This window comes from Seriola dumerili, unplaced genomic scaffold, assembly GCF_002260705.1.
Source record: "Seriola dumerili isolate Sdu_G_001 unplaced genomic scaffold, Sdu_1.0 BDQW01000035.1, whole genome shotgun sequence".
Lineage (NCBI taxonomy): Eukaryota > Metazoa > Chordata > Actinopteri > Carangiformes > Carangidae > Seriola > Seriola dumerili.
This window is the reverse complement of record NW_019174290.1, coordinates 317,581-343,865: the sequence shown is the minus strand read 5'-3', so window position 1 is coordinate 343,865 and position 26,285 is coordinate 317,581. Positions and strand designations below refer to the sequence as shown.

The 26,285-nt window shown below is 41.5% G+C and overlaps 3 protein-coding genes across 3 annotated transcripts in view; 2 read left to right on the top strand and 1 right to left on the bottom strand.

Annotated features, from left to right (window-relative positions):
• LOC111216630 (extracellular serine/threonine protein kinase FAM20C-like) overlaps window positions 1–12,569 on the top strand; it is a 32,469-nt gene extending 19,900 nt beyond the window's left edge. Inside the window, exons 8-10 of the mRNA XM_022738218.1 lie at window positions 11,598–11,679; window positions 11,826–11,885; window positions 12,296–12,569. Coding sequence (XP_022593939.1) covers window positions 11,598–11,679; window positions 11,826–11,885; window positions 12,296–12,569 — 416 coding nt within the window. The remainder of the gene's footprint in view (window positions 1–11,597; window positions 11,680–11,825; window positions 11,886–12,295) is intronic.
• A 1,547-nt stretch (window positions 12,570–14,116) lies between these two features.
• Window positions 14,117–22,513, top strand: LOC111216732 (brain-specific angiogenesis inhibitor 1-associated protein 2-like protein 2). The gene is made up of 14 exons (XM_022738355.1): window positions 14,117–14,170; window positions 14,388–14,463; window positions 15,575–15,661; window positions 16,632–16,693; window positions 17,305–17,376; window positions 17,970–18,059; window positions 18,181–18,312; window positions 18,585–18,689; window positions 19,432–19,534; window positions 19,921–20,128; window positions 20,833–20,898; window positions 21,207–21,558; window positions 21,681–21,724; window positions 22,438–22,513. Exons 1-14 carry the CDS (start codon window positions 14,117–14,119, stop codon window positions 22,511–22,513), a joined length of 1,527 nt encoding a protein of 508 aa, XP_022594076.1.
• A 959-nt stretch (window positions 22,514–23,472) lies between these two features.
• LOC111216572 (parvalbumin-7-like) overlaps window positions 23,473–26,285 on the bottom strand; it is a 33,612-nt gene continuing 30,799 nt past the window's right edge. The window contains exons 2-5 of the mRNA XM_022738121.1: window positions 25,804–25,872; window positions 25,355–25,484; window positions 25,164–25,273; window positions 23,473–24,129 (exon numbers count right to left, since the gene is read on the bottom strand). Of these exons, the coding sequence (XP_022593842.1) occupies window positions 24,104–24,129; window positions 25,164–25,273; window positions 25,355–25,484; window positions 25,804–25,864 (327 nt within the window). The 5' untranslated portion in view covers window positions 25,865–25,872 and the 3' untranslated portion in view covers window positions 23,473–24,103. The remainder of the gene's footprint in view (window positions 24,130–25,163; window positions 25,274–25,354; window positions 25,485–25,803; window positions 25,873–26,285) is intronic.

The window sequence follows — 26,285 nt, the reverse complement described above, 5'->3', positions numbered from 1 at the left end:
GACTACTGTACACAGGCCCTATTTCATGTTCTCTCATCATGACCTGCAGAAGGTGTTTCAGGGGATGTACCTGTGGCAGCCTAACATCCCAAACGCAATGCAGAAAAAGGACTATGCACTACCAGTCCTGCCAGGGCCTGCAGCATCGCTGCTTAACATAGCACATCTCTGGATGCATGAGTGCATGCGTACATTTAGTGATAGGTTATGCTCAGAAGATGAAAGCAAAACTCTTGCGTCACTCATAGCCAAGGTTTCAGCAACACACTATGGCATTAGATTGGTTGATCGACCCCACCCTGACAGCATGGATGTCCCACCTACTGTCACCAACCTTCCTATTCACACACTACCCACAAACACAGCAGGCACCTGTAAGCAAATAGGTGAGAGTCCAGAAACCCTAAGTCCGCCACAAGAACTGAAACCAGCTGACCGGTCAGACCTGAAGAAAGACTATACATTAACTGACTCTTCCCTTCTGTCTGAAAACACCTGTTCAGAAGAGGCAGGCCTAAAAACTTACCCTCTGCAGCCCCAGATTCTTCAGCATATGGAGGACATAATTCCTACGGTTGCATATGGTCCTGAGCTCTCAGTGGCTTTGAATTCAATAGATCAGCAACACGATTTCAAATGTAGCTCTTCTTACAAGGCTCAAGACCTTGATGCACTACTTCAAAATCTGTCTGCTCTCATGGACAGAAAAAAAGGCGACTTACAACATGAAACTGATAATAACTACAACATCACATCCAGATACATTGTGCACAGACAGAGATTGAGTCAGCTGTTACATATCCTCAGGGCATTGCTCATACCTGGAGGTCATGGGGTACTGATAAGCTCAGACAGAGGCACAGGTCGTAGATCCAATGTGCGTTTAGCTGCCTATCTTACTGGCTATCAGTTGATGGAGGTACATTCCGGTAATGAGAATAAGTTGCATGAAATCCTAAAAGAGGCTGGGAATAGGACTAGAGGGGATGGAGGTAATATTATCATACTTGTCCATGAAGATATCAGCCGGTCTGTTAGAGAAGAACTGCTGGTGGCGATGGCCCACAGAACATACCCAGCGCTCCACACAGAGGAGGAGCTGAGGAACCTTGTTTCCAGAGTGACGGCAGTGAAAAACTCAAGAAGATACCTTATGGACAGTTGGATGTTTGATAAGTAAGAGGAAATGACTAGATTTTTTAATTCTCATGCTCAAACTGTTATATTGAAGAATTAGAATTAGATCTAGATGTACATCCATTCAGTGTTAAGTGTCCATTTGGAATTTACTTTAACCCAAAAGTGTATGTAATGCTAATGTACTTTTGATGTCGACATTTATCACCAATAACATTCATTTATACTGTAATAATCCTGTTGGTATGTTGATGGTGATGTAAAATCATTCACCAGAATGGGCTTATATGAAAATCATCTGACCACTTACGGTATATATTTGGAAAAGATGATGTGTGTACATTGTCAATCATATTCAGTCTGTTTCTTTTAACAAAGGTACTTGAGTCAAGTCCACAGAAATGTCCATGTGTTCCTTCTGATGCCCTGGACCATGTCAGACACCAGTGGGATACCTTCCAACGATGGAACCCATAATGGAAATGCAAGTGTTTTCTTTGAATTACTGTGCGTTTCACTGAAGCTTTGTGCTTGTATTCCTGAACAAAACAAACTATACTTTTTTAAACCACATTCATAAAAACGAACGAACAAAACAAAAAACAAATATGCACCTATTTTTTAAGAAATATTTTCAAGCAAGATTTGATCAGGTGATTAAAAGTTAATTTTAAAACTAAGCCAGCAAGCAATAAGATGGAGAAATCAGCCATGGGATCACTTAAAGCAACAAACTTTGACATGGGTGCAGGACCCTCTCAACCCAAACTGTCACATCATAGCTGACTCAGTGAGCCCCATATTTTTGATTGTAGTCCTTGTTTTTGAGTATACACAGTGTTGCAAGTGCAGGTTGCACCATTACAATTCTGATTTTGTTTAAGGAGCAGGCTTAAATGGATGATGTTTTACCTTTTATGATCCAGGGACAAATGACGAAGGCCCTGAGCCTGAGCTGCTGCGTCGAGATGTACCAGCTGTGGTCCCGCCAGTCTTTAACGGAAGTTGCAGCTCAATGTCTCAAAACCAGTCCCTACAAAAGTGAGTAAGACCACAAAAATTTGCCTATGCTCATTTCATTTTTACCACTTTCTACTGGCAGTGTTATTTCAGGAATGTACCAAGACGTATTTTTCCTTTTGATTCAGTGAAGAGAGAAGGCTCAGAGGCCAGCCTGTATGTGGCCATGGCAGGAATCCATCAATGTGCATGTCAATATGCTTCTGTCCTTCTAAGAGCCCAGCCTTTCAGCCCTCAGACTTATATGGAGTTCATTGCCCACTTTGGTTACCTCTCCAACCACCTGCACAAACAACTGCAGGGCCAGGCCAACAGGTAACTAGTCTTACACTCTTTAGTAGAGTAGAATTTGTCCCTATTTTTCTCAATGTATCTCCAGTATTTAATATGTTGTTTTGCTTATCAGGACATCTGTGATATAATACTGTGATTTAGCTTTATCTGATATAGTAATCGTACACTGTACCTGTGAATAACTACAGAAAATATCAGATACAGTGTAAATTATCACGCAGTTCACAGTTGCACTGCAAATTACATCCTTAACAGTATCTGACACAGCTGCAACAATAACTACAATACAATACAATTTTATTTTTTCAGAATTGCCTCTGTTCTGTCTCATTTGGATGTCTTGAACAACACAGCTCTGCAGTACAAACAGCACTTAAAAAGATTGGAAGAGAAGGTGGCTGAGACACAGCAGGTATTGTTGAGCAATTCAGCATATGCAATTCCAAGTGGAATCAATATTCTGTGTAAGGTTCCAGGAGTATTGACTGCCACAATTTCTATACCACAAGGTTATTCGTCATTGCAGTCGAAATGATTCAGACAACCTGGTAGCAATATATTCAGTAAACTTTAGAGGCTTTTGTATGCTGAAGAACATATAACACAGCAGGGACTGTTGTTTATTCATTTCAAAATGAAAAACTCAGTAACATTTATTTACTTTTTTCTTGCTTCTCATTTTTAAGGAAGACATTATTTCAAAGTAACCCTGCACATGAACTTCAATTAATATTGCACATAATAATAACATATATATATAAAACACCTCTTAACACTATATTTTTTGTGAGAAATACAAATTTAAATATCTTCAGCAATGCTATGTTCCTTTCCTCTTTGTCCTGCAGCGTGAGAAAGCGTTCCTCAGAACTGTAGATGATCGGAAAAGCCTGCTTGAAGAAGCTCAGGAGAAATGTGTGGTACAGGAGAACAAGCTGTATCACCTGGAAGAGCAGATTAATCATGCTCAGAGACAGGTAAACAGATTTGACTGTTTTATTGATATCTGCATCCAAAGTCATATAAATACATAACATTTACATATATAGATCACATTTTAAAAATCACCTAATTTGCTTTTTCATCGTATCATCTGAGGCTGTTCAGATATTTGGTGTTCAGATCCCTTAGAACAATAAGCAACATTTAATAGAGGTGTCATGGAATATGAATTTAATGTTTTAAATCTTTTTTATTCCAGGTAAGGCCTGTGTTCCTCTCAGGCCTCAAAATTCTGAAGTGTCTGAATCCATCTGACCTGGAGGAGGTGCGCCACTACAGAGATCCACCTGATGGAGTGGTGAAAGTCATGGATGCTATTTGTTTGCTGTTTAATCGTCCACCAGGCTGGGAGAGTGCTAAACAGCTTCTTGGACAATCCAACTTTTTCCAGGTGTGTGGGAAAATTAATTTTTTATAATAAATTCTTATTTATTTATTCTTATTTATTCATTTTTAGAAAAAACTTATTTGACGCCTCAGATGTTACAACTGTCAACGCATTAAACATAATGCAAGTACAAGCTACTGAGTTGAGTCATCATTCCAGTTAATGCAGTATAAGCAGTTGCTTTGGCATTGTACTATTGAAATCGTTGGGAATTAAGTGGTTGTTTTGGGTTGCTCTTTTGCAAATATATTTCCCTTCACCAGGAGCTGGAATTTTTTGACCAGTACAGCCTAACAAATGAACAGCTGCAGCGTCTCGGCCAGATAGTTCACAGTCCCCAGTTTGTGCCAGAGTCTGTGCGAGAGGTGAGCAAGGCCTGCGAGTCCCTGTGTCGATGGGTTCAGGCTGTGTATGAATACTGCTGTGTGCAACACCAGCTGTTGGTCAAGCAGAAATTGGAGGTCCAAGCCGAACAGACACGAGGTCAACTGTACTTTGCCGATCAGCACAAGGAGGAAGCACACCTTCGTCTCGAGGATGTTAAGCTTCAGCTTCGGTTTGTGCAGAAAGACCTAGAGAAGCAGCTTCTGGAGCTGCACGAAGCTGAGAGCATGGAAAGAGAAGCTACTACAGCTGCTGAGCAGTTAGAGGCACATGTCAGAGACTGGAGGGCGGCTGCTCAGGTAACAGAATTTACAAATATACTGTACACTTAAACATTCTGCCTAATTAATTACATTGGTGTTATTTTTATATATATATATATATATATATATATATATATATATATATATACATAGATATATTTCTTAAGATTATACATTTTTCTTCCCTTCAGGAGGCAGAGATAAATAACCAAAACTTACCAGGAGATGCCCTCATCCTGGCTGCAATCATTGCTTACTTAGGGCCATTTGCACCTGATATCCGGACAGAACTGCTGAGCAAGTGGAGACAGCTATGTCAGACAGGAAGCATCAACATAAACCCAGAGGACCCTAGGACCTCCCTGTTTACACAGTCAGACCCTGCACCTCCTTGCCCCCCTCTCGGTTTTCCCATCCCTATGTTTGAAAGGCTGCAGCTGCTTCTGGGTCGGGCATTAGGTTTGAATGCGTGGCAGCTCCAGGACACTGTATCTGCCAGACTGGTGGTTGAGCTGCTGTTGTGGGGCTACAGAAGTGCCTTGGGTCAGCGCTGGCCTCTACTGGCAGACTTCCAGCAACATCAAGATATGAACTCTCAGAGCTGGCTCATCACAGGTAGGTCCTTCTGTTAACAAATTATCTGTGCTGGGATTTGGCCATTTGCATCCCGTGTAAATTGTATTCAAAAACTTTAAACCAGCACATCATAAGTGTCTACTCTCTAGGTGAGCATGCCAATCTTGAGACAGAGTGTGAGATGGTGGTTTGTGCTGATGACCCAGAGCTGCTGGACAAGTTGGACCAGGCTGCTGAGAAAGGTGAATTAGGGGATTTTACACAAAATAAAATCGTTTAAATTGTCTGTAGTAATTGTAGTTAAATTGATGCCCAATTTGGTGCAATTTACAGTGTCTGTGTGTTTTTCTTTTCACCTTTAACTTAATCCAACTTTGTTTTGCAGGTTTGAGAGTCCTGGTAACTCATGTTGAACATGCAAACCCCAGTCCTCAGTTTCTGGACAGATTGGCCCCCCGTGCTGGAATTTGCCTTCCCGGGTTAAAGCAGCATGTTCAGCCAACCCACCCCAAATTCCGCCTCTTCCTCAGCACTCATCTGCCTGCCCGAATGCTTAGCAATGGTAAGAATGATTTGTAGATCAATATAAACAAAAGTACACTCTGTTAAAGGTGTCTTACTTTTCTGCAAAAGATGTGAAGGATATGTCCAGGGAGGATGAATGAAAATTTTGGCTGTAGAGAGTTTTTACAGTTGTTTTTGCAGTTATTTAACAAGGGTTTTGTAGTTTTCAAAGTTTTTAAAATTCTCTAATTTTTTGATGGTATTTTGTGACTGATATACTTTTTCCTGGTTGCATTTTATTTTGTTGTGTAGTTTTATTTGGATGTTTCTGTGTTGGAGGTCATGTGTTATCCTTTGGATTCTGGCCATCTACTTATCAGTTATCCAATGAGAGCTAGACAAAGATTCATCCTACTTGTAGAGTATACTGTATATAGGCAGTGTTTTTTACATGCTCTGTTAATCACCCTGATGAAGGCTCAGCGCCAAAACGTGTGGGTCAAATAACAAATATTCCTTCAGTTAGTCTGCTAGTCTTTCTGAGATGTTTTCAAATTCATTAATCATCCCAGAACAGTACATGTACAGGGATTTTAAGATAACTACCTAAAGTTGTAATTGATACACAGATAAAGTAATAACTTTTCACAGAGGATAATGTCAGGCATTGTGTAAAGACAGGATACTGCTCCACACTTCTTACACTACACTAATAGTAATGAAATGGACACCAGAGATTTAACTAATCTAAAAGTACTATATATTCTTGCTCTTGTTCCTCAGAGATCCATCCATCCATCTTGGCTCAGGTTCAGGTAGTCGACCTCTCTCTGAGCTCAGAAGAGATCCAGGAGCTGATGCTGACACAGCTGCTGCAATCTGAGTGCAAAGAGCTGCTGATTCAACACCGACGGCTCCAGAATGACAAGCAGTTGCTGCAGGAGAAGCTGGCGACAGAAGAGGTGACCAGTCCATCATTTACCATCATATCAAGCAAATACTGTGTTATCTAAATGCCCTCTGTGGTTTGCCTATTGATTTGGCTGGTAACTGTCAGGCTGAAATGATTATGAGTTAATCATTTCACAGACTTGTACAGACTAATGTATAATGCGCCCACAAGCTGTAGTCTGGCTTTACATGTGCATAATATTTACATTACCTGGGCTGCAGTTCGAATGTGTAGGCCATGTGGATCCCAACATGAGGTGGCGGTTGTGGCAAGAATACTGTACATTATTCATGGACTGGGCTTATGAGAGTGATTTATGGATTTTTTAATCAAGCTGCCACTGTGAGTGTGATCATTGAACCTTTAAATCTAACTAAAGCAGAGGCCAGTTATTTTATGCAAAATCTGACTTGATAGATAATAATGTGATTATCTGCTGTTGTTTGTAGCTCCTGTCCATCAGTTGACTTTACACAATCTTGTCTTAGGATGCTCTGATGGACTACATCCTGCAGTCGAACTCCGTACTGCTGCAGGACTGTGATTTTCATGCCTGCATGGCTGTGTGTCAAGAAGCAATGAAGAAACTGCAGACGGAGATCCAGCAGCTGACTGAGGTGTTGGAGTACCATGAGGCTGTAGTGGCTACCCTCCGACAGTTAGTGAGGCTGGCTGCTGCCCTCTATCAGGCTCTGCAGGAGGTGTCCCGTCTTTCCCCCGCCTACTACTTTTCTCTACATGGCTTCTTCACAGTTATGCAAGAGGCCTTCATTGCGGAGGGCAGACCATTAGTGTCATTTTCCACTGGGAAAGCGCCAGGGAGCATAGAACCAGAGATTACAAACAAGATGGTTGCTCAGCTGCTGGCCCATTACAGGCCTTGTCTCTTCAAGAACCACATTGCTGTCCTGAAGCTGCTGGTGTCTGTGGCTCTGCTCAAACACAACAGGCTCTGCTCTGAGGGTGAGAGGCTGGCTTTACTCAGAGGCCTTCAAGACATAGAACATCCTGTCTGTAAAGGTAAACCCTGCCCTGCTTCTCAGACTGCCTCACAGTCCATCACTTCTCTGCCCAGCTGGATACCCGCTCATATCCATCCAGAGATCCTCTGCTTGGAGAGGATCCTGGCCTTCAGAGGGCTGATTTCCTCACTGTCCACTTCCCCGTTACAGTGGCAGGAGTACCTCCACTTCCCTTCCTCCACTGTGATAGGGCCTGTTCCCTGTCGCTCTCACTCCCATCTGTCCCTGCCACAGCGGGCTCTCCTCTGGAAAACCATGCTCCCCAACTGCCTCGAGGGACTAGCTGATGTGATAGCTGCCTGCCTCCTCTGCCTGCCACAACAGTCTGTGGGGTCTGACGCCCCTCACACTGGGAACCCAGAGTCCCTCTCACGATACCTTGTCAAACATGAGGGACCCATCATTCTTGCATTGCCCTGTCCAAGAGGAGACACCTTTACAAGTATTCAGCCTCTTCACTTAATAAATAAACTGGCAGACGGTGTAGCAGAAACAAAGAGGGTAAAACACGCACACACTCCGTTTTATTTGTTTTGAGTTAATAGCTGTAACCAATGTACATCAGTGAAGTGCTTGAAGGTTTTCTTAATGAATATTTTTCCTTCAGGTGAAAGTAATTTCTTTTGGGACTCTGTGTGACAGAGAGGTCATCCTCTCAGCACTGGACAAGGCAGTTAATGATGGCCACTGGTTGGTTTTTAACAACTGTCACTTGTTGGAACAATGGGATGATAAAGTCGTGGCTCGCCTCAATCAGTTGATCTCCTCTTTCAAAGGTAGGTGATCAATCAAGAATCAGTTTTCTATTGCATTTGTATCATTCATTATAATTCACAAATAGATACAACCCAAGTTACAACCCAGTATTTCTGTTTCTCCGCACAGAGGAGCGATGCCTGATTCACCCATGCTTTCGCTTGTGGTTTATAACTCAAGAATATGCATTACACCACATACCAGGTAAATCTATTTTATTGCCATGTCTGCTCTGTCCAAGTTTTCCTTTCAAGGTCAGACACCATAGCTGCAGTTTTCTTCTTCACTACCAACACCTGGTACTAAGCTACACATAATGTTCAGTAGAGAGTATCAGTCCTTATTTAACCCTTTACCTTCCACAAACAAAATATATCCAGGACATTGGTTTGCAATCAGAGCCTTAAGTATGTATGTTTTTCTATTAATACAATTTCACAGTCATTGATTCATTTAAAAATGTGCTTAAGTAAAAACAGTAACTCCTGTTTGTCTTGGTGTTGTCAGTTTATATTAATGATTATAATGATAATGATTATTATTATTTTTATCATTTAACAGTGGCAGTGCGTACGTGTGCCCTGCCTCTGGTCTGTGACTCTCCCTGGGATCTGAAGGAGGAGCTGAGCTGCTCCTTGCAACAAGTGGTGTCCTTCATACAATGTCAATCACTGTCTGGTGAGACAGCAGACAACAGGGAGCTCTTCCTCCGCTGTGCCATCTTCCACTCTGTCTTACTGCAGAGACAGACCTATAAATACCTCGGCCAGGGGAGAATCTACAACTGGTGAGGAGATGGGTCCAAATACTGTACACTGTAGTTGATATATAGTAGAGGTGTTATCTCATTGCATGATGGATTAAGAGTTTATGCTTATGCATGTTGACTGTTTCTATTTCAAAGGAGTCAGGAAGACCTCCAGGCTCTGGTGGATGCACACAATTGCATTGCCAGTCTCTGCGATAACAAGACCAAAGCTTTGCAGTATATAGCAGGTGAGGCAGCATTAACAGATAACACTGTCTCTCTAGTTCAGTTACTGTATGTGTTAACCTTGTTGTACTTTTAATTCATAGTCAATCTAGTGCATGGAGGCCATGTGCTGGACTCTGCAGATTTGGTGGTGGTGGAAAGCGTTGCCAAGACCTGCCTCAGCAGAGTGTCACCTCTGTGGGGCAGTGGACCACACTCCCTTTCAAATATCATCAGCAGTCCTGGCCAATTCGGTAACCAGACAGCTTTCTGATAGGACATTTTGTATAGTAATTATCTTACAAGCTAACTGATGAGAGTGTTAACTGGAGGATATCGATCATGCAAAGATTTTTTCTTTACAACTAGTAAGGACTACGGGCATTAGAGCCACAGTGGATGTTTCTGTTTGTCAGCTATTCTCTGTTAGTACAACGTATTGATTGTGGCTATGTTTCATGTTCACAGATTTGTCAGGACTTCTGCAGGTTTTGGAGCAGGGTCTTCAGGATTCACCGAACATGAATGACCCTCTTGTGCTTGGATTTAGTACAGATGTGGCAGCTGAGATAATCAAGATCAATAGTCACAATTTGAACTTACTACTGCAGGCCTCTCAGACTCCTCAAGGGACAGTGAGGAGTGTCTACACTCAGCTAAACCAGCCCTCCACAATGCCAGCATACAGTCATGCAAGAGACAGACTGCAGGCTCTGAAGAGTTTCCTCACAAACAAGAATGACAGCAGGGTTACAAATGCAGGAGCTGTTTCTCACAGTTCACTATGTGACTTCATCCAGGCTGAGTGGGACGATCTTATTGATTTGGTGTCCTCGCTCCTCTCACAGCTTCAACAGCCCGTTCAATACAGCACGCCGACCTTTGCTTCCATCCTCAAGCTCACCGACTTGTTTCGCTTGGAGAAGAGAGCAGAGTTGCTGAGTACTTACCTCTGGCGCTGCAACACTTCAGATCCACCTGGCGCATACCGACTATCTGCTTTCAGAAATGCCGGAGGATTTCTGGTGGCAGTGATGAGAGAGGCTGCTCAAGTAAATCGCAAATATATCAGTGATGTAAAACTGCATTTTCAGGTAAATGATGAAAATTTCAGTTTTGAAACCTAGTGGGTGAAAATAGTTAATCCACTATTACTCCAACCATCTAAACGTCCTGCAGGATAGACACTTACTGTTTTCTTGTCCCCACAGGTTCTGAGTGATAGCACATACCCGGCCTCACTTCCGCTGGGTGCTGTGTATTTGTGTGGCCTGGAGCTTAGAGGAGCATCATGGGATACACAGCTAGGAGCCCTACAGGACACAGTCTCTGCGGAGTCATGCTCACTGCCCCTTGTTTGTGTCGAGGCTCAAGTCAGGAGCACAAATACTGCCAGAGATACCTTCCCGTGTAAAAGTTCATATCTAATGGACACCAGTAATGTTCAAATCTCGGATGCTTCTGAGTCGACTGCCTCTCAGTTACCAGTCTACCATTGCCCACTCTATCTAGATGACGAGCAGGAGACAGGAGACTGGGGACTGGCAGATGTTAACATTATCACTAAGGTTCCCCTTCATGCCAGGCTAAATCCTGTGTTGTGTAGTTTGAGAAGGGTAAGGCTCGTTAGTATGCTCTGACTGAAACAACATGGATTTATCAGGCGTGATGCAGCTAACTGATGTTCAGACGCACTGATGCAGTAACACCTGAGAAATATTGTAAATATGTCATTAGAACAAGTGCTCATATGAATTTATGTGAAACCTCAAATAAATTTGCAATAACTTTGTAATGTCTGTTTATACATTATGTTTTGTGATGCTTTGAATTTGGTTTTTCATTAAAACTGTTACACAATGTCATACAGGCAGTTTGTAGCATTTTGTTTAATCCAGATTGATCTCAGAGCCCAAAGGAGTGGAGTTCTTGTCTGAGCAAAATGATTTAATCTGTTGAAAGGCTTTTGAAATCTGACATCAGTACAGATTCAAAAGAGACATGAACATGTATGTTTTTGCACCCACACGAACACAAATACACCAAATACCCCACTTTAAATTTACAATTAAAAAGCCTTTCACCAGGGTAGTTTCCTCTGGCCTGGAACATGCAGTGTTTCAGCGTTTGGCATTAATTCTATTGTATTATTTGTAAATGGTGACTTGCAAAGATACATGTGAAGGCTTCAAGTTTGCAGAACTGGTAAACAATACAACAAATAGTTTTTGTTGCTTTGATGTGTTGTTATTATTTGGTTGAATGTATTAAAGGATACTGTGAGTTGTTGACAACAGTAACTGAATACTTCCTTTTCTTCCCATAGGAAACATGGACAGGCACCACTATGAGACGTTCGAGAAGTTTGGCAACAATACTTTTCTGTTGCACCTTGACAACGGGAGAGCGTAAGTATTTCTGCTATTGTTCTCACAAACAGTGTCATGTATTGTTAACACACTTGCTCTAGTTTTTTTTTTTTTTGTTTTGTTTAATGTTTGGATTGATCGCTGCAGTTCTGACTTAACTGACTCTGGGTCTGTTTTCGCTGCAGATTTGGGCGCCACTCCAAAGATGAGCCGTCTATCTTAGTTCCTCTAGAACAGTGCTGCAGGTACAAACAAGGATGTGATGAAATGTGCTGAACTCTTACTATAAACACCACTGTCTCCCGTCCCTATGCACGCAACAGTACACCTCCTGTCTGGTTGCATTCATTTAAAATAAATGGTATTCCTTTTAGCGCAGTTGAGGATACCTCAGATCATAAAACAATCACATAGAGTAAGATGAAGCCATCATAAAGAAGCAACACTGGGTAGTACGGGAGAGGAGGTCCATTGCTTGGTTCAAAATTTATAAGAAAGAATTCTCAGTTCCAAAATAAAATCTTTGCTGTGTCCATCATGCTATACCCACAAAATTCACCATTACAACCTTGTCTTCCCTCTGTCTTCTCCATGATCTTCATCATTTCCTTCCCTCTCTTAAACGCCTCTTTCTTTCACTTTGATCTTTCTCCAGAATCCGTCTCTCCACTTGGCTTCGCCTGCGTCTCCTGTCTCTGCCTCAGTATCGCCTCAGTGATGTCATGCGGGCCTCGCTCTCCCACGATCCCCTTCACAGTGTGGCTCCGCTGCTCTCGGAGCCCCACCTCGCTGCTCTCGATCGGCGTTTGCAAACTGTGCTGGAGACTGTAAGTCGTTGCCAAAAGCAACAAAGTAAGGATGGCGGTGGTAATGAGGTCATCTTTGATGACACTGCCCACTTGAAAGACATGGTCACTTCTGCTGGATAGAACAGCCTCACACCTTCATATTATATCTATGTTCGTGAGTGCAGTAGCGCATGCAAAATGTGGTCAGCAGCATAGTTAAAGTCACAAGGACTTAAATGGTGTCTGGACATATTCTGTTACAATAAAGCAGGATGTATACATAAGACAAAACATGAGGAGGATATGTTTAAAAAGCCCAAATGGCTGTATTGGACTTTGAAATGTTGGGTTCTACAGCACAAATTCATTCAAACCCCTGTAAGAGGAAAGCTATTAAGTTATTGGTTTTATGGCTTATATATGAAATAAATATGACTCATACCATTTTCAGGTATTTGAAATTTGACATACAAAAATACAAAAAAGGTGTTTGTAATTACTCTTTCCATTTCATTGAAAAGTTGATCCATTGAAATGTGATAAACACAAAATTGGTCTGGTACAGGTTAAAATGTGCATGTTTTTCAGGTGTGTAGTAATATTTGAAATACCTCTTGTCTGTTTAAAAAGATTGTTAATGACACTGTTCGCATTAAATGAAAGGTTGTTGTGATTACATCACAACTAATTTCTGAAGAAAATAATGAGATAACTCACAAACCCAAACTGCTTGATAAAGGCAAATTGAAAATGAGGAAGACAAAAATGGTTTCATCGCTCTTTATTTTGTGTTGGACCAACTGTAGAATAAAACAGAAGACATCAGAAGCAACTTCTAAATTTTGAATCGCACCTTCTCATTCTTTAATTGGTGTGGATTGTTTTATGACCTGTCTGTCTTCAACTTCCCTCTCCTCTTTGTGACTGACATCTAGTTAGAGATCATAGCTTTCATGTGGGTTCAATATCATGGTGTATTTGATGGACAGAGAAGGTGAGTCTTATATAATTTTCACTGTACTTGGTGCGTGAGAGGTTTGCTGTATATAGTTTGAGTCTTATGAAAAAGATGAACCTGTTACGTGTGATTGACTTTGACATATTTCCTCATAGTGTTTGAAGCACTGAAGGGCAGGTTTCTTGAGTAATATCTTTGTATCTAACTGCATATGACACTTAATATACCTTTTTTATGGTAGCAATTTGTTTCACCAAAGGTTGAGGTTGAAGTACTCCCCTAGGTGTGAGTATACGTCACAGCTAGTTGGGCTTCTGGCTGTCCTCCTCCTTAATCAATAATTTACCTGGCCCGGCCATATCGATGGCACCTACTCCCTTTTCTCTTCCCCTTACTCACTTGCTCGCTCTTTCCATGAAAACTGCTGATGACAAGGGGTAAAAAAAGAGCAGTGACGAATGACAGAAAAAGGGAGAGGGAGGAAAGCACCATCTTTCTGTCAGACAGGTGTTATTGATCTTTGGAACAACAGCAGAAACAGTGGGCCTGCATTGAGGGTGACTCGCTGCCTTAAGACGCTGCTAAATACAGGACAAGAAACGCCTGAGGAAACTTCTTCAGACGTTTGAATGGGAATACAGACTTAACAGAAGTTTGCTCTGTCTCTGACATTCGTTTTTCAAGACTTTTTTTTTGTTTTAAGTTCATATTTCCCTTAAAATTGGTCACTATGTCAGGAGCCAGCAGTGACCAGCTGCACAGATCAACTTTAACTGTCTATTCGGTGAGTTTACATCATCTCATTGTTCACTGTTGTTTTATGCTGTATTGTATATTTAAATGTGGCCAAGCTGGATATTTCTTAAGTGTTAGCTGAAGTAATATTTTTCCTTTTTGGCATGTTGGTCTGTTTTTGTGCATGTGTGTGTGTGTGTGTATGTGTATGTGTATGTGTGTGTGCATGTATGTGTATTTGTGTGTCTGTCTGTGTGATATCGTAGAACCTGATGGAGCACTTCAATCCAGGCCTCCAGAAGCTTGTTGCTCTAGGAAACAGCTATGTCAAAGCTTTCCAAGGTGAGTGAGCTTTATAAGTGACTGGGTGTGGGTACATGTGTGGGTGACTGAATGAGTGTGTGTGTGTCTCTGTGAGACAGACACAGACATTTGCCAAGTGGAAGAGGCACTTTCTTGCTTTTGGTTCTGCATATGTGTTATCAGAACATGCATGTTATACTTTTTTATGTTTGATAATTAACACTATCCTGTAGTTCCATGGGGGATGGGCCAAATGTTTGGCATGACAGAAATAAAAACCACTAGCTACCCTTCATTTGTAAAGTATGTCATACACAGTCAAATGTTAATTAGAGGAAGGAGGATAAAACTGTAAGCACTGTAACAAGATTTTTCTTTCTCAGTTGATGTAAGTTAGTGATGTCAAAGATGATAGAAAAGGATTTTACACAGATCACTGAGACACAGATCTGTGCAAGGGTACAAGAGGACCTTAAGAAGAAGATCATAAATCCACAGTGTTCATTACTCGTTTGCTGCACTTAAAAAAACAATAAAGTTTTAGTGTTTGTGAACAAGATAGAAGTCACTGGGCTTGTATGGGCTGTTGGCTTTTTTGGGGTCATTCAGAAAAGTGATATGTGGAGTAATGAGCCAAAATGAAGTTCGCACTCATTGTATGAAGTTTGAAGTTTATTTTTCACGACTGAAGCAGAATTCAAACCTGATTTTCTTTTGAAAAACATCAGGCACCAACATTTAAAGCGGAACCCTCTGTGTAAATCCTATTGTATTTGCATGTCTGACCTCACTAATCCTTCCTGTCTACGTCTCTCCAATCTTTATCATGTGTGTTACGTTGGTAATTGGGTGCGCAGCATGTATCATTAATGCACTTCTCTGCCTGATAAAGCAAGAACGGGCCGTCAGTCACGGGGCAACAAGGCGGTGTGGTAAAACTACACCCACTGGCATGGGGCTATTCCTAGACTGAAATCACATATCACATGTCAGCACTGCGAGGCCTGTGTGAATGAAATGAATAAAAGCGGAATTGATTGACCCAATTAAGTAGTAGTTAAACTGGCTGTGACGTTACTCCAAAGCTTCTGAGTATTTGAGAAGCGTGTGGTTTAATGAGCGTATTTGTGTGTATCTCTGTGTACTGCAGCCTTAGCTGTTTGCAGTGAGGCCTATTTCAGCGCTGTGGCTAAGATGGGTGACCAGGCTCTTCACACACTTTCATCCCGCTCTCTTGGTAAGTGTGTGCCTATTTGTATGTGTAATTGATAACTTAGTCTTTCCATTACAAGTTTCACCCTAATGTATTGCATTCATTACAGAAACAGAATTGCCCTCTAGGGACAGCCAAGTGCTCCATCAAGTTAATGTCAAGCTCAATCATTCTGACGCATCTTAGATTGTAAAATACCACACACACTCAGTAACTGTAAAATTACAACCTTCCCAGATGTTTCTCCTCTTCTCCTGTGTATGTGTCAGTGTGTGTTGACATACAGTGTGTGTATTTGTGTGTGTGTGTGTATGTGCACAGTCCTGAGTGCATGCATGAGTGTATATTTTCCACTAGCCTCACTTTCACTCCCAGGGGACGTGCGATAGCATTGTTACTAGTAATTAGCAATATGCTAACGCGTCCCCATTGACGGTGTGTGGGCTCATACATTAGTGCTAGCACACAGCATGACACACGTGGTTCTGCTAGGTTGGCTAACTGAGAAGGTCAGGGAGCCACAGCGTGACCAGGGGCCCTATTGAGTGACGGCCCCTGAATTATAGATGGGGACAGTCTTTCAGCTGCACTCAATTCATTAGTTCAACCACAGTCCATGACAATAGACAAGGCCGGAGGCACCCATAAGATAAAGAGCTTGGCTAACTTTCCACTATCGTAGCAGTCCAGCTAGTTAGATCAAAAGAATCTGTAGATGACTTGAGTGGTGTTGAATTGTGTTAAAGTCACATATCAAATTACTGACATCCCCACTCAAATATTGTGCCTTTCTATTGTAATGGACATGAATTCAAACAAAATGAGTGATTGACGTAGATCGATGGTAAGTCAAGGTGTCACTGGATCTTTTATATTCTAGAGATTTTGAATGAAAAGATTTAACATATTCTTTCTTCAAATGGCAAATTAGTTGTACATGAAACAAGATGACATCTTCAGGGAGCATAATCCTTTGTCTTTTTGTTTTAAACAGGGGACGTCCTGATCCAGATATCAGACACACAGAGGAGACTCACCGCAGAGATGGAGGGAGTGGTCAGCACACGTCTTAAGTCAATACTTATGTTATTCAAATCAGAACCCAGCAGTTCTGGAAATGCTAAATCTTAGAATTTTAATGTTTTGACAAGGTTAACAAAAAGTGTAAATGTGTAAAATCTTTTCAGTGGTTTCCAATCATGCTTAATGAGCCATACTTGAATAATTATGAATGCATAGGTGTTTTTAAAAAAAAACAAATCGCAACTTTTACCACAAATATGTAGCAATGTCATATAGTAGACATTGTTGTGCTAATTGTGCTAAATTGCACAGCCATGTAATTTATTTATTTAAAGAATAATCTGATATATTGGGAATTACACTTGTTAGTATTTTGATCCCATCAAACTCAAATGCGTGTATGACCCCTGAGAGAATCACTTTACTTTTGAGAGACCAGGTCCTGCGTCCAGTCCCTGCTTGTTTAAAATTCATAGTGCCACTCGAACCCTTTTGCTTGATTGGGCTGTGGCTGTGATGTGAATCGAACAGAAATGTGCATATAGATTTAGTAAAAGAAAACAATCAACCTGATAATGTAAACTACAGTTTGAACATAATGACTTGGCAACATCACAGAGACAATGCTTTTCTTCCTGCTACAGTTCCGATGGTTCCAGATAGAGGTGCTGCAAGCCATGGAGAAGAATGTAAAGTTGGATGAGGAATACATTGATGTGAGTTTACAGAGGGGAAAAAATATGTTTATACTTTCCTTATTGTTCTGACGACCAGATTTTATGGTTAGATACTCTAATATACGTACTGGGTGAAAGGTCTGCGTAAATAAAGTGTTACAGTTACTGTATTTGTGTATTCTTCAATCTCCACATTCATCAACAATTTTTCCATTGTTGGTTGAATAGAAAGAAAATATTCAGTCAGTCAGTAAGATGTTCATCAGTTCATTTTCTTTTCTTTAAAAGTGGAGTTACTGGGTGAATGAGGATCATGGCTTGGCTCCTTTCTTCTGTTTGGCTCAACGTACAGGAGCCACACACTGTGTACAGCACTGTAAATGTATATGTTGTATTCACATGTCTTGCAATTTTATAATGACCACTCCTGAACGCTCAGTGGTTGTACAGAAAAATGGATCTTTAGTTTGTTTTAAGCCAATCCTGGACAGGGCTGTAACTGTGCTGTTCATACTTTTATGAGCAGCTTTGCAAACCAGTCAAGATCACATGTACGAGTTCGAGCAAAACTGAGGGAAACGAATCGTTTTAACACCAGAGTTTCTTCAATCAGACTGTTTCCTGTGCTGCAGGGTAGTCGCAGAGTGTATGAGCTGGAGGTGAGGAATCAGGCTGAGGCTTTGGAGAAACAGCTCAGACGAGGAGCCTACAGAGACTCATTGGTACACGCACGCACGCACACACACACACACACACAAAGCTATAAATTCAATACTCATAATGTACATACACGCACACAGTCCACTAGCTGTTCTGTACCATTGTATATGTGTGTGTTTTTAGGAGAACAGTGAGTACATGCTGTACCTGAGGCAGAGCCAGCAGGAGATCCTCAAAGAGGAGGAGAGGAGGTATCGCTTCTTGGCAGAGAAACACTGTGGCCTCACTCAGTCACTACTCTTCCTAATAAACAAGGTGCACACACACACACACACACACACACACACACACACACAGTGCCACACTATCTCACCAACAGTTACATGGTTTATTTAAGCCATCATGGCCAAGACAGTGGGCTGTTCAGTGTTTTTATTCCTCCCATGTGATATCATCTTAATTGCATGAATATCTGAAACACGCGTCCCAGGGGCCATGTCTCATCTACTGCAGCGCTCCTGTTAAGTTTGTTTCTGCCTGATCAGGTTGAGATTTAATGAGGTGCTCACTTCTCATCTGTTTTCCAGACTGGTGCATCTCTTCAGCAAAAAGCAGACGGATGGAAGGAGAAAGTGAACGAGACCAGAGGGTCCAGACCTCGAACTCCCACCCCCTTGGACCAAGAGGCACAGGTACCAACACATTCCCTGCTTTAGTCAATTATTTTCTACCCGATGGGAACATTAGACTTCAGTATATTAGTATTCCATGCACCGACAGCCTGTAAAGAAGCTGTTTTGGCTCAGGTTTACTGCGCCAGTGTCTCTAGAGAGCTTCAGTGACATGATTTATGGAAAACTACACACCCTGCTATGTTCAAATGGCTGTCAATCCTCAAAGAGGGGGAAAAGTAAAATGTCAAATAGGAACAAGGGCCTTTTAATTATCTCCAGAAGAGAGAACAGGTCTTTAATTGAAAAGGAATATTATTAGAGACATGCCTTTGTTTATAATTTGCAAGAGACATCCCTGTTTTATGATTGTCACATCACCTTTGTCTTTTTAATGTCAGATTTCCTATTACTGTCTCCTGGTACAGAATGCTTGACCTGTTGACTACAGTTGAAATGTTTTTATTGTGAAACATCTGTAGGTGTTATAGGTTAGTTGATCACTGTTATTAAATAAATCAGCTACAACAGTTTTTCTGTCAAGTAAGCTAAGCTTTGCATACATTAAGTGAGTATGGATAAGTCCATGTTTGTTTTGATCATAGCACATAGTGTGCAGTTTTTCCAACAGTAGACTCAACAGTGACTCAGTACAGATCCTCAACTAAATCCAGCACCAGCACCGACTTCTTTATGATCTATCTGCTGCAGTGACTTGCTTTTCACAGCAGTTAATCTACCTGTGTGCGTTGTGTCCTACCAGCTGCGAGGTTCAGTGAGCTCCCTGCTGCAGACAGTAGCCAGAGATGAGGACATGTCCTGGGCCAGGAGGGAGCAGCAGGCACTGGGCAGAGTGCCCTCTAGAGGTGGGAGGTAGACTGTACTAATCACAATTCCTGTATATTAATATGGTAATAATCTGACAGCCGCTGAACCCAAAGAAGAAAAGATGTATTTTTCTCTACAGCATTAGGTCAATTAAACAACCACTAGATAATGTTCTGCACATTGTCCTGTTAATAATTATGGTAATAATGTTATTTCTGCTTTAGTGAATGAATAAATTAATCTCTTGCCTGTGCTATGATATTATATTCATTCATTTTAGTATACGTCTCTCGCCCTCCTGCACCTGGGAATTTCTTTCTCACTGCCATATTAATTATAAGGCAGAAGAAACTCTCTGACCCTTTATTTCTCTGTATTCTATTCATCTCTTTCTGCTCCTTCTCCGTCTTCTCTCCTCCTCCAGCACCGTCTCCCCTCCCCAGCCGCTCGCGCTCCAGCTCAGTGGGGGAATCTCTGGGTCTGGGAGGCGGGAGAGCCATGAGAGCCCTGGTGTCTCACCCCTCCTCATCCAACCCAAAACTTCTACCTTTCAACAGGGGAGAGACTGTCACCGTACTCGTCCAGGAACCACGCAATGGCTGGCTGTACGGACGCACTGACAGCAGCCTGCGGTGGGTAGCGGAAATAGCAGAGTTATGTGTATGTATGCAGGCGCAGGAAACACAGATTTATGGGTTTTCACCAGTGTTTACATTGGCATTGAATTCTCACAACAGAAGAAATTGCATCCGATCTCCATAGCTGTGACAGTGGAACGACCTTCACAGTGATGAATAAACTAACTCATTCTTAGATATAGAAGAAAGAAATTATAATGGGAATAGACACAATACTGTCATTTGTTTATCACGAGAACACACACTGTGTCACGATGAGGATTACTCCCTTGTAAGAGCACGAGGTTGACGGCCTCGCAAAGTAGAGAATAGGTCGAGTGTTTTGTGAAGAGAAATCTCAGCAGGTCAGCGTGATAGTGATTGTTATTGATCAGCCACTCAAGTGTCATATTGTGAAAGCTGTTCATCGTGACCACTTGGTGAGGAAAAAATGAAAACTGTGTTTAGTGAAGGTTTGAATTTAACAAAAGCACAAAGAGTAGAGCAAAATAAAATACTAATTTGATAATCCAGAGCAGAGAAATGATGTAAAGGTTGACAAAGACGTTCATAGACACTGTACCGCACACGTGGACATTAATTCAAATTGTGAAAACTACACTGTATATTCCTGGTGCAAGGACAAAGTATTGTAGAGTGAGAATTGTTTTGTTTGCTGCTCGCTGTTGCCTCATCTGTATCTGTCTTACCTCCCCCAGTCAGGGCTGGTTCCCTGCTGCTTATGTGGCACCTATTGAAGATTTCTCCAACACTTTAGCAACAAGGTAGGAATTACCATCAGGTCTGAACCAGTGACCCCTGGTGGGACGGGTGGGACATGGGCCAACTACAAAATGTCAAATAAATTTTTCCCCAAAGATGGTTTCTGTCATTTTATAACGCTGATGTACGTTCAAGTGTTCAGTTTTCTGATAAGTTTGGTCTCAATTCTAAAAAAAGGGGGTATGATGTCATGATCGACAGCCGGGAATGATTTGCAATTGGGTATACACTCAGGCCAGAAGTGGGAAAGAATTATCTTTCACTGTCACTTACTGTTATGACTCACTAAAATTTCTCCTCTGACCCTCAGTGGTGGTTCACTAAGAAGCCACAGTATGAACAATCTGCTGGATCCCACTGACACCCACACCGACCAATTGGAGAGCAAGAACTACGGAGATATCCCGCCCCCGGCCACGCCCAACCGCAGAGCTTCTGTAGACTTCCGGCCGACCTCTCCGCTTCCTGAGAAGAAGGCAGAACCAGTGACAGAGATCAAGCTCGCTCAAACTAAGACCTACAATGAACACCCGCCTCCACCTCCCCCGCCGCCGCCTCCTCCGTCGAGTCAGAATCTCAGAAGGGGCTCTGAAGATTTTCGACCAATCTCTCCCCTCCCTGACAGGAAGGGCGAATCAGCGTCTGAAGTCCAGATACCAGAGGTTTAATAAAAGAACTTACTCTGCAAATATTTTTTTCTGCTTCATATAAAGTAACCCTGGTCCGTTAATCCTGCTTCACTTTCATTGGTTTGGCTCACACTGACAATCCTCTCTTTTCTTAGGCATTATCAACCCATGGGCCACCGGAGAACCCTTTGTTTCCCAGGTAATTTTCAGCGTGTATGAGTTAACAGAAGAAAAAAACATCTGTTTGTATTCTGTGGAATGATTCAGTGATGAATTCCAGTTCCAGTTCATTTTATAAAGGATTATGTTTTGGGTAATCAGTGCTGTGCCAGAGAAACCCTTTGTCTGAATTGATCCTAATTCAACACAGTGACTGGATTCCATACAAGTGTGCATGAATCACTTATGAGGAATGTGAAGAGTAGTGGAGATGTGCTTGTAGCAGTTGTCTGGGTTTCAGTGGGCACTTTAAGTAACCATTTATATGCTGTTTCAGTATGAAGAAAAAACAGAATATGTTTTGGTACAGAAACGATGACAGCTCAAAATCAAAAAAGTGTGTTAAGAATTTCATTTGACTATTTTGGTTAAATTTTATTTAGGTGTTTTTTTCTAAGTCTAGCAACATTTTCCGGAAAAAAATGGTAGTGAGTTTCGCCCCTTAAGAATGGACGAATCACACATTTTTAAACCAATAAGTCACTGTCAAATAGTAGTTTTAAAAAAATGTAGGACCTCTGCAGCCTGCTCACTAGCCACAGTCAAATTTACCACTCTCTCGCTGGGGTCTGGTGTTAGTTTTCCAAACTGGAGCGTGTCCATTTGTGTGTATGTGCTTTTTATTTGTGTTGACAGAAAGCAGTTGAGCGCATGAGGTATTGTGTAACATTTTCCGTCATCCTCTCGTTTCAGAGGCACAAACCCATTCGCCACAGTAAAGCTTCGCCCCACGACGACCAATGACAGATCTGCTCCTCGGATCCACTGATCCATCAGCGCTCATGCAGGCGGGGTTTGTAACCGAGGCTGCAGGATCAGGTGGTGGAGGCAGGATATACAATTTTGTTTCTGGAGAATGTAATGACATCTCTGAAATGTGAAGGGCAGAGGAAGGTTTAGTGAGTTTTTTGTACAGTGTTGTACCAAAAGTAATATAATGGTACGTCTTAATAATTAAATATCAAAATCATAAACTTTTAAAATAGTTGTTTTATCAACTCTGTACAATATTTAAGTTTCAATTAAAAGAATTAAGTTTATTAAAGTAATAATTACACATTTTGGGAATTATGCTTATTCACTTTTTGTCTGAGTTAGATAAGAAGATCAATACTACTCTCAAATCTGTCCGTCAGCAGCTGGTTAGCTTAGCATAAAGACTGGAAACAATCCACCTACCAGCACCTGTTTTATTTTTCTTGCCTCTGGATAGAGCAAGGCTAGTTAAACTAAGCTAAGCTATCTGGCTTCTGGGTCATAGACATGAGTATCAGTTTTTGCATCTAAATCTAGGCAAGTGAAAGAAAAAATAACCACAGTTCCCAGATGTTGAACTATTTCTTTAAGCTGATAGTAACATATGTTTAATTTTTTTTTTTTGCTTAAGCTGTCATGTCTTGCTCATTTTGTAAGCAAATGTATCAAAAATCTGAATTTTGTGGTCATCTGATCTGATCCTATTTGACAGAGCTAAACAAAAATGTAATCCATTCAAATCTGACTTGGGCCATTTTATATTTGATCCAGGATCCAGGATGTTTTATCTCTCACATGATAGCGATAGATTTCCCTCATATTTAACCTTAGGCTGCAGTTTAGCACCTAGTCATTATAAATTTGTAACCTTCTACTCTGTTCTGTGATTGACATGTTTTGCGCTTTATTCTTTGAGTTTAATGTTTTGTGTCGGCTGTGAGTGACAATAAGTAAAGAGACAGTTATTACTCAACATTTTTTATTATCATTTCTTACGCAGATCTTTTCTGTCTTCACAGCTCTTCTTACATATCATTTTATTTACTACATCATCTGATTGGAGGCAGGGAGTGAGGAGGAGGAGGAGGAGGGGATAGAGGAGAGGAGGTGAGGTGAGGGAAGGTGGATGAGGAAGAGGAGTGGGAGGAAAGTGCACTGGTATGTGAACATCTAGAAGTAAAACCAATCAGACAAAATGCACAACCTGAAATACACAGAGGAAGGAAATTAAGATTTAATAAGTCTTCATAACATCTACACCATCTACAGCACTAGTACCACCTGTTTTGAGACCACAAACTATCCTCATGAAATCATTAAGAATGATTCTGAAACCCATACAGCGTGAGTGATTAAATATATATAAAAAAAGAAAACTTAAAAATGAAACTAGTGCCTATTATGCCTGTGTGTTTCTCCTCGTGGCGGCTCCCTATCGGCCTCTTTCTGGTCGTGTTTTGTAGAGAGCAGGCCTGGTCTGACTCCATGCTTGGGGTCCCGAGGGAGGTGAGAGGAGTTTGAAGGTGGCAGTTACAAAATATGAATGCAGGGACGAAGAGGAGGAGGAGGAAGAAGAAGGGGGAGGGGGGTGGTCAGCTATCCCCTACTCATGCACCATTGCCTCAAACTCTGAAAAAGAAAAGTAAAAATGAAAAAGTGCACGAATTATGAGACAAACTCCGTCACCTGTCAACACATCCAATAAGTTCATTGGTCCTACGAACAAGTATTTGTGTAAACATAGCCTGATATATCTTATTCCATCGAGCTCCGTTATAGACCGGCAGATATTCTGACTTGTCGAGGCAGCAATAGCGCAGGTGTAAATAGTGACATTCATGATGGCTGCTTTTTATTAAGTGTCCAGTGAGCCGTGACAGTGACTGAGCGTGCACAACATGGGAGCCTGTGAACTGGCTCACCTGAAGGGAACGCACCCGTCGTCTATGATATTAACTCCACCTGTGCTTTTCCTGCTTTGACAAGTCGAAATGTTTATTATTTGGCCTTTTGTTAAAGATGAAACTATATATTTGTGACCTGGTTTTAAAGATTTATATTTAGGACAAAAAAATGGCCTTGGAGCTGAAAAGTGGGTAAGTATTAAGAGATGCATCGATGGTTTTGGTTTTCTTTAGTTTGTTTTCTGACAACATGAAAACTACAGAATAATGTGTAAAACTTAAAACCTGAATTACACCAGAAGAGCTGAAATGTAATTTTGTGATTGTCAGAAATGTATTTCAGAGATTGTGCTTTTTGTAAAATGAAAGAAAAATTACTTGCACATTTGTTTTCAGACACGATCATCTCCACATACAAATGATTCAGGTTTGGATTATATCACAATTCATCCCAGCTTTTATGCTTTAATTGCGTTGTTTTAACTCTTCCTCTATATTGACTGTAATTAGGTGCTGTTTTGCTATAGAAGTAGCAACATCCTCTTTGCAACAGGAGGCAACAGAGATCATAGAAATGTTGGTATAACTTTTTTGAAAAATCCCACACATAGCACCTGAAATCCAGGACGTATTTCTCACCCAGTCTGGAGGTGTAGAGCTACAGTAATCCACCTTTAGCCCACCCTCTACGTTCTTCCCCTTCTCTACTTCTTGTTTAAATATTTAAACTTATACGCGCTATTCTTGCTTTCCCCTCACCGTCAATGCCGATCTTGCCGTCTCCATCTTTGTCTGCTGCTTGGAGGAATGCTTTCGTCTCGGCGTCAGTCAGATCTCTGCCTTCCTTGGAAAAGCCCTTCAGTACAAACCTGAGGAAAGCACATGGTGTTACAGAGAGTCATCGTAGTGTTGTGTTTGTGTGTTTTTCTGGGTGTGTGGGAGTCCCTCACTTGAGCTCTTCCTCCTCTATGAATCCGCTACCGTCCACATCCAGAACCTGGAAGACCTTCTTGACGTTTTCGGCCGTCATGGCCTTCATCCCCACCATTTCAAAGAACTTTTTAGGATCGAATGTTTCTGCTTCAAAGGTCAAGACAAAAAGAACAACAACAAAAAACAAAAAAAGCACAGACAGAAACATCAGACTCCTCTAACTTATATCTTTACAGCAGCCGGTTTCAAATGAAATTGTATGACAAGTCCAAAGGGTCAGCTGTGGATTAAAGTATTACTGCACATACAGAGCCGGATAGAGTCGTCTTTCTACAGTAACAGTGTCTCTGTGGATTGAAGACGTATGTTTGTAGATTTTCTGACTGTCAGCATCCATAGCTAAATTCTGAAACTCTAGGTCTGTTTCTACTGAGAACATCATGTCGACTCTACAGTGGTTACAGACCTGCGAAGGCATCAAGAGCTTTCTTGATCTCCTCAGCTTTCAACAGATCTGTCATCGACATTTTGTCAGCTGGAGAGAGAGAGAGAGAGAGAGAGAGAGAGAGAGAGAGAGTGGGGGACGGAGAGGACATAAAAGGTACAAAGTAAGAAATGAAACAACATTATTTGAAGGAGGTGAGTGCAGAGGTGGGAGCGCAGGAGTGGAGGATTTAGCACAAAGGTTGTTTCCATTATGTTTATATATGTTTGAGAATGTGCTGGTTCAAACTAAAGTTCTGGCCCAGACACACTTAAGGAATGGATGATAGGAACTTAATATAGTCTCTTTGTTGGGGAAGACACACACACAAATGTACACAAAGAGGAATTTGACCCTGATGGACCTGGTTAAATGAGAAATGCATTCAGGCATTGAAAAGATGGTTTTAGTGGAACTTGGCACGACAGGACGCGATAAAGAGCCATAGATCAGAATTTAAGACG

What these genes read in the sequence shown, in the direction of transcription:
- LOC111216732 (XM_022738355.1), top strand. Translation starts at nt 14,117, where the DNA reads ATGTCAGGAGCCAGCAGTGACCAGCTGCACAGATCAACTTTAACTGTC. An exon ending in ACTTTCATCCCGCTCTCTTG is followed by an intron (nt 15,662 to 16,631) that starts GTAAGTGTGTGC and finishes TGTTTTAAACAG; the next exon opens with GGGACGTCCTGATCCAGATA. An exon ending in CGCACTGACAGCAGCCTGCG is followed by an intron (nt 20,129 to 20,832) that starts GTGGGTAGCGGA and finishes TACCTCCCCCAG; the next exon opens with TCAGGGCTGGTTCCCTGCTG.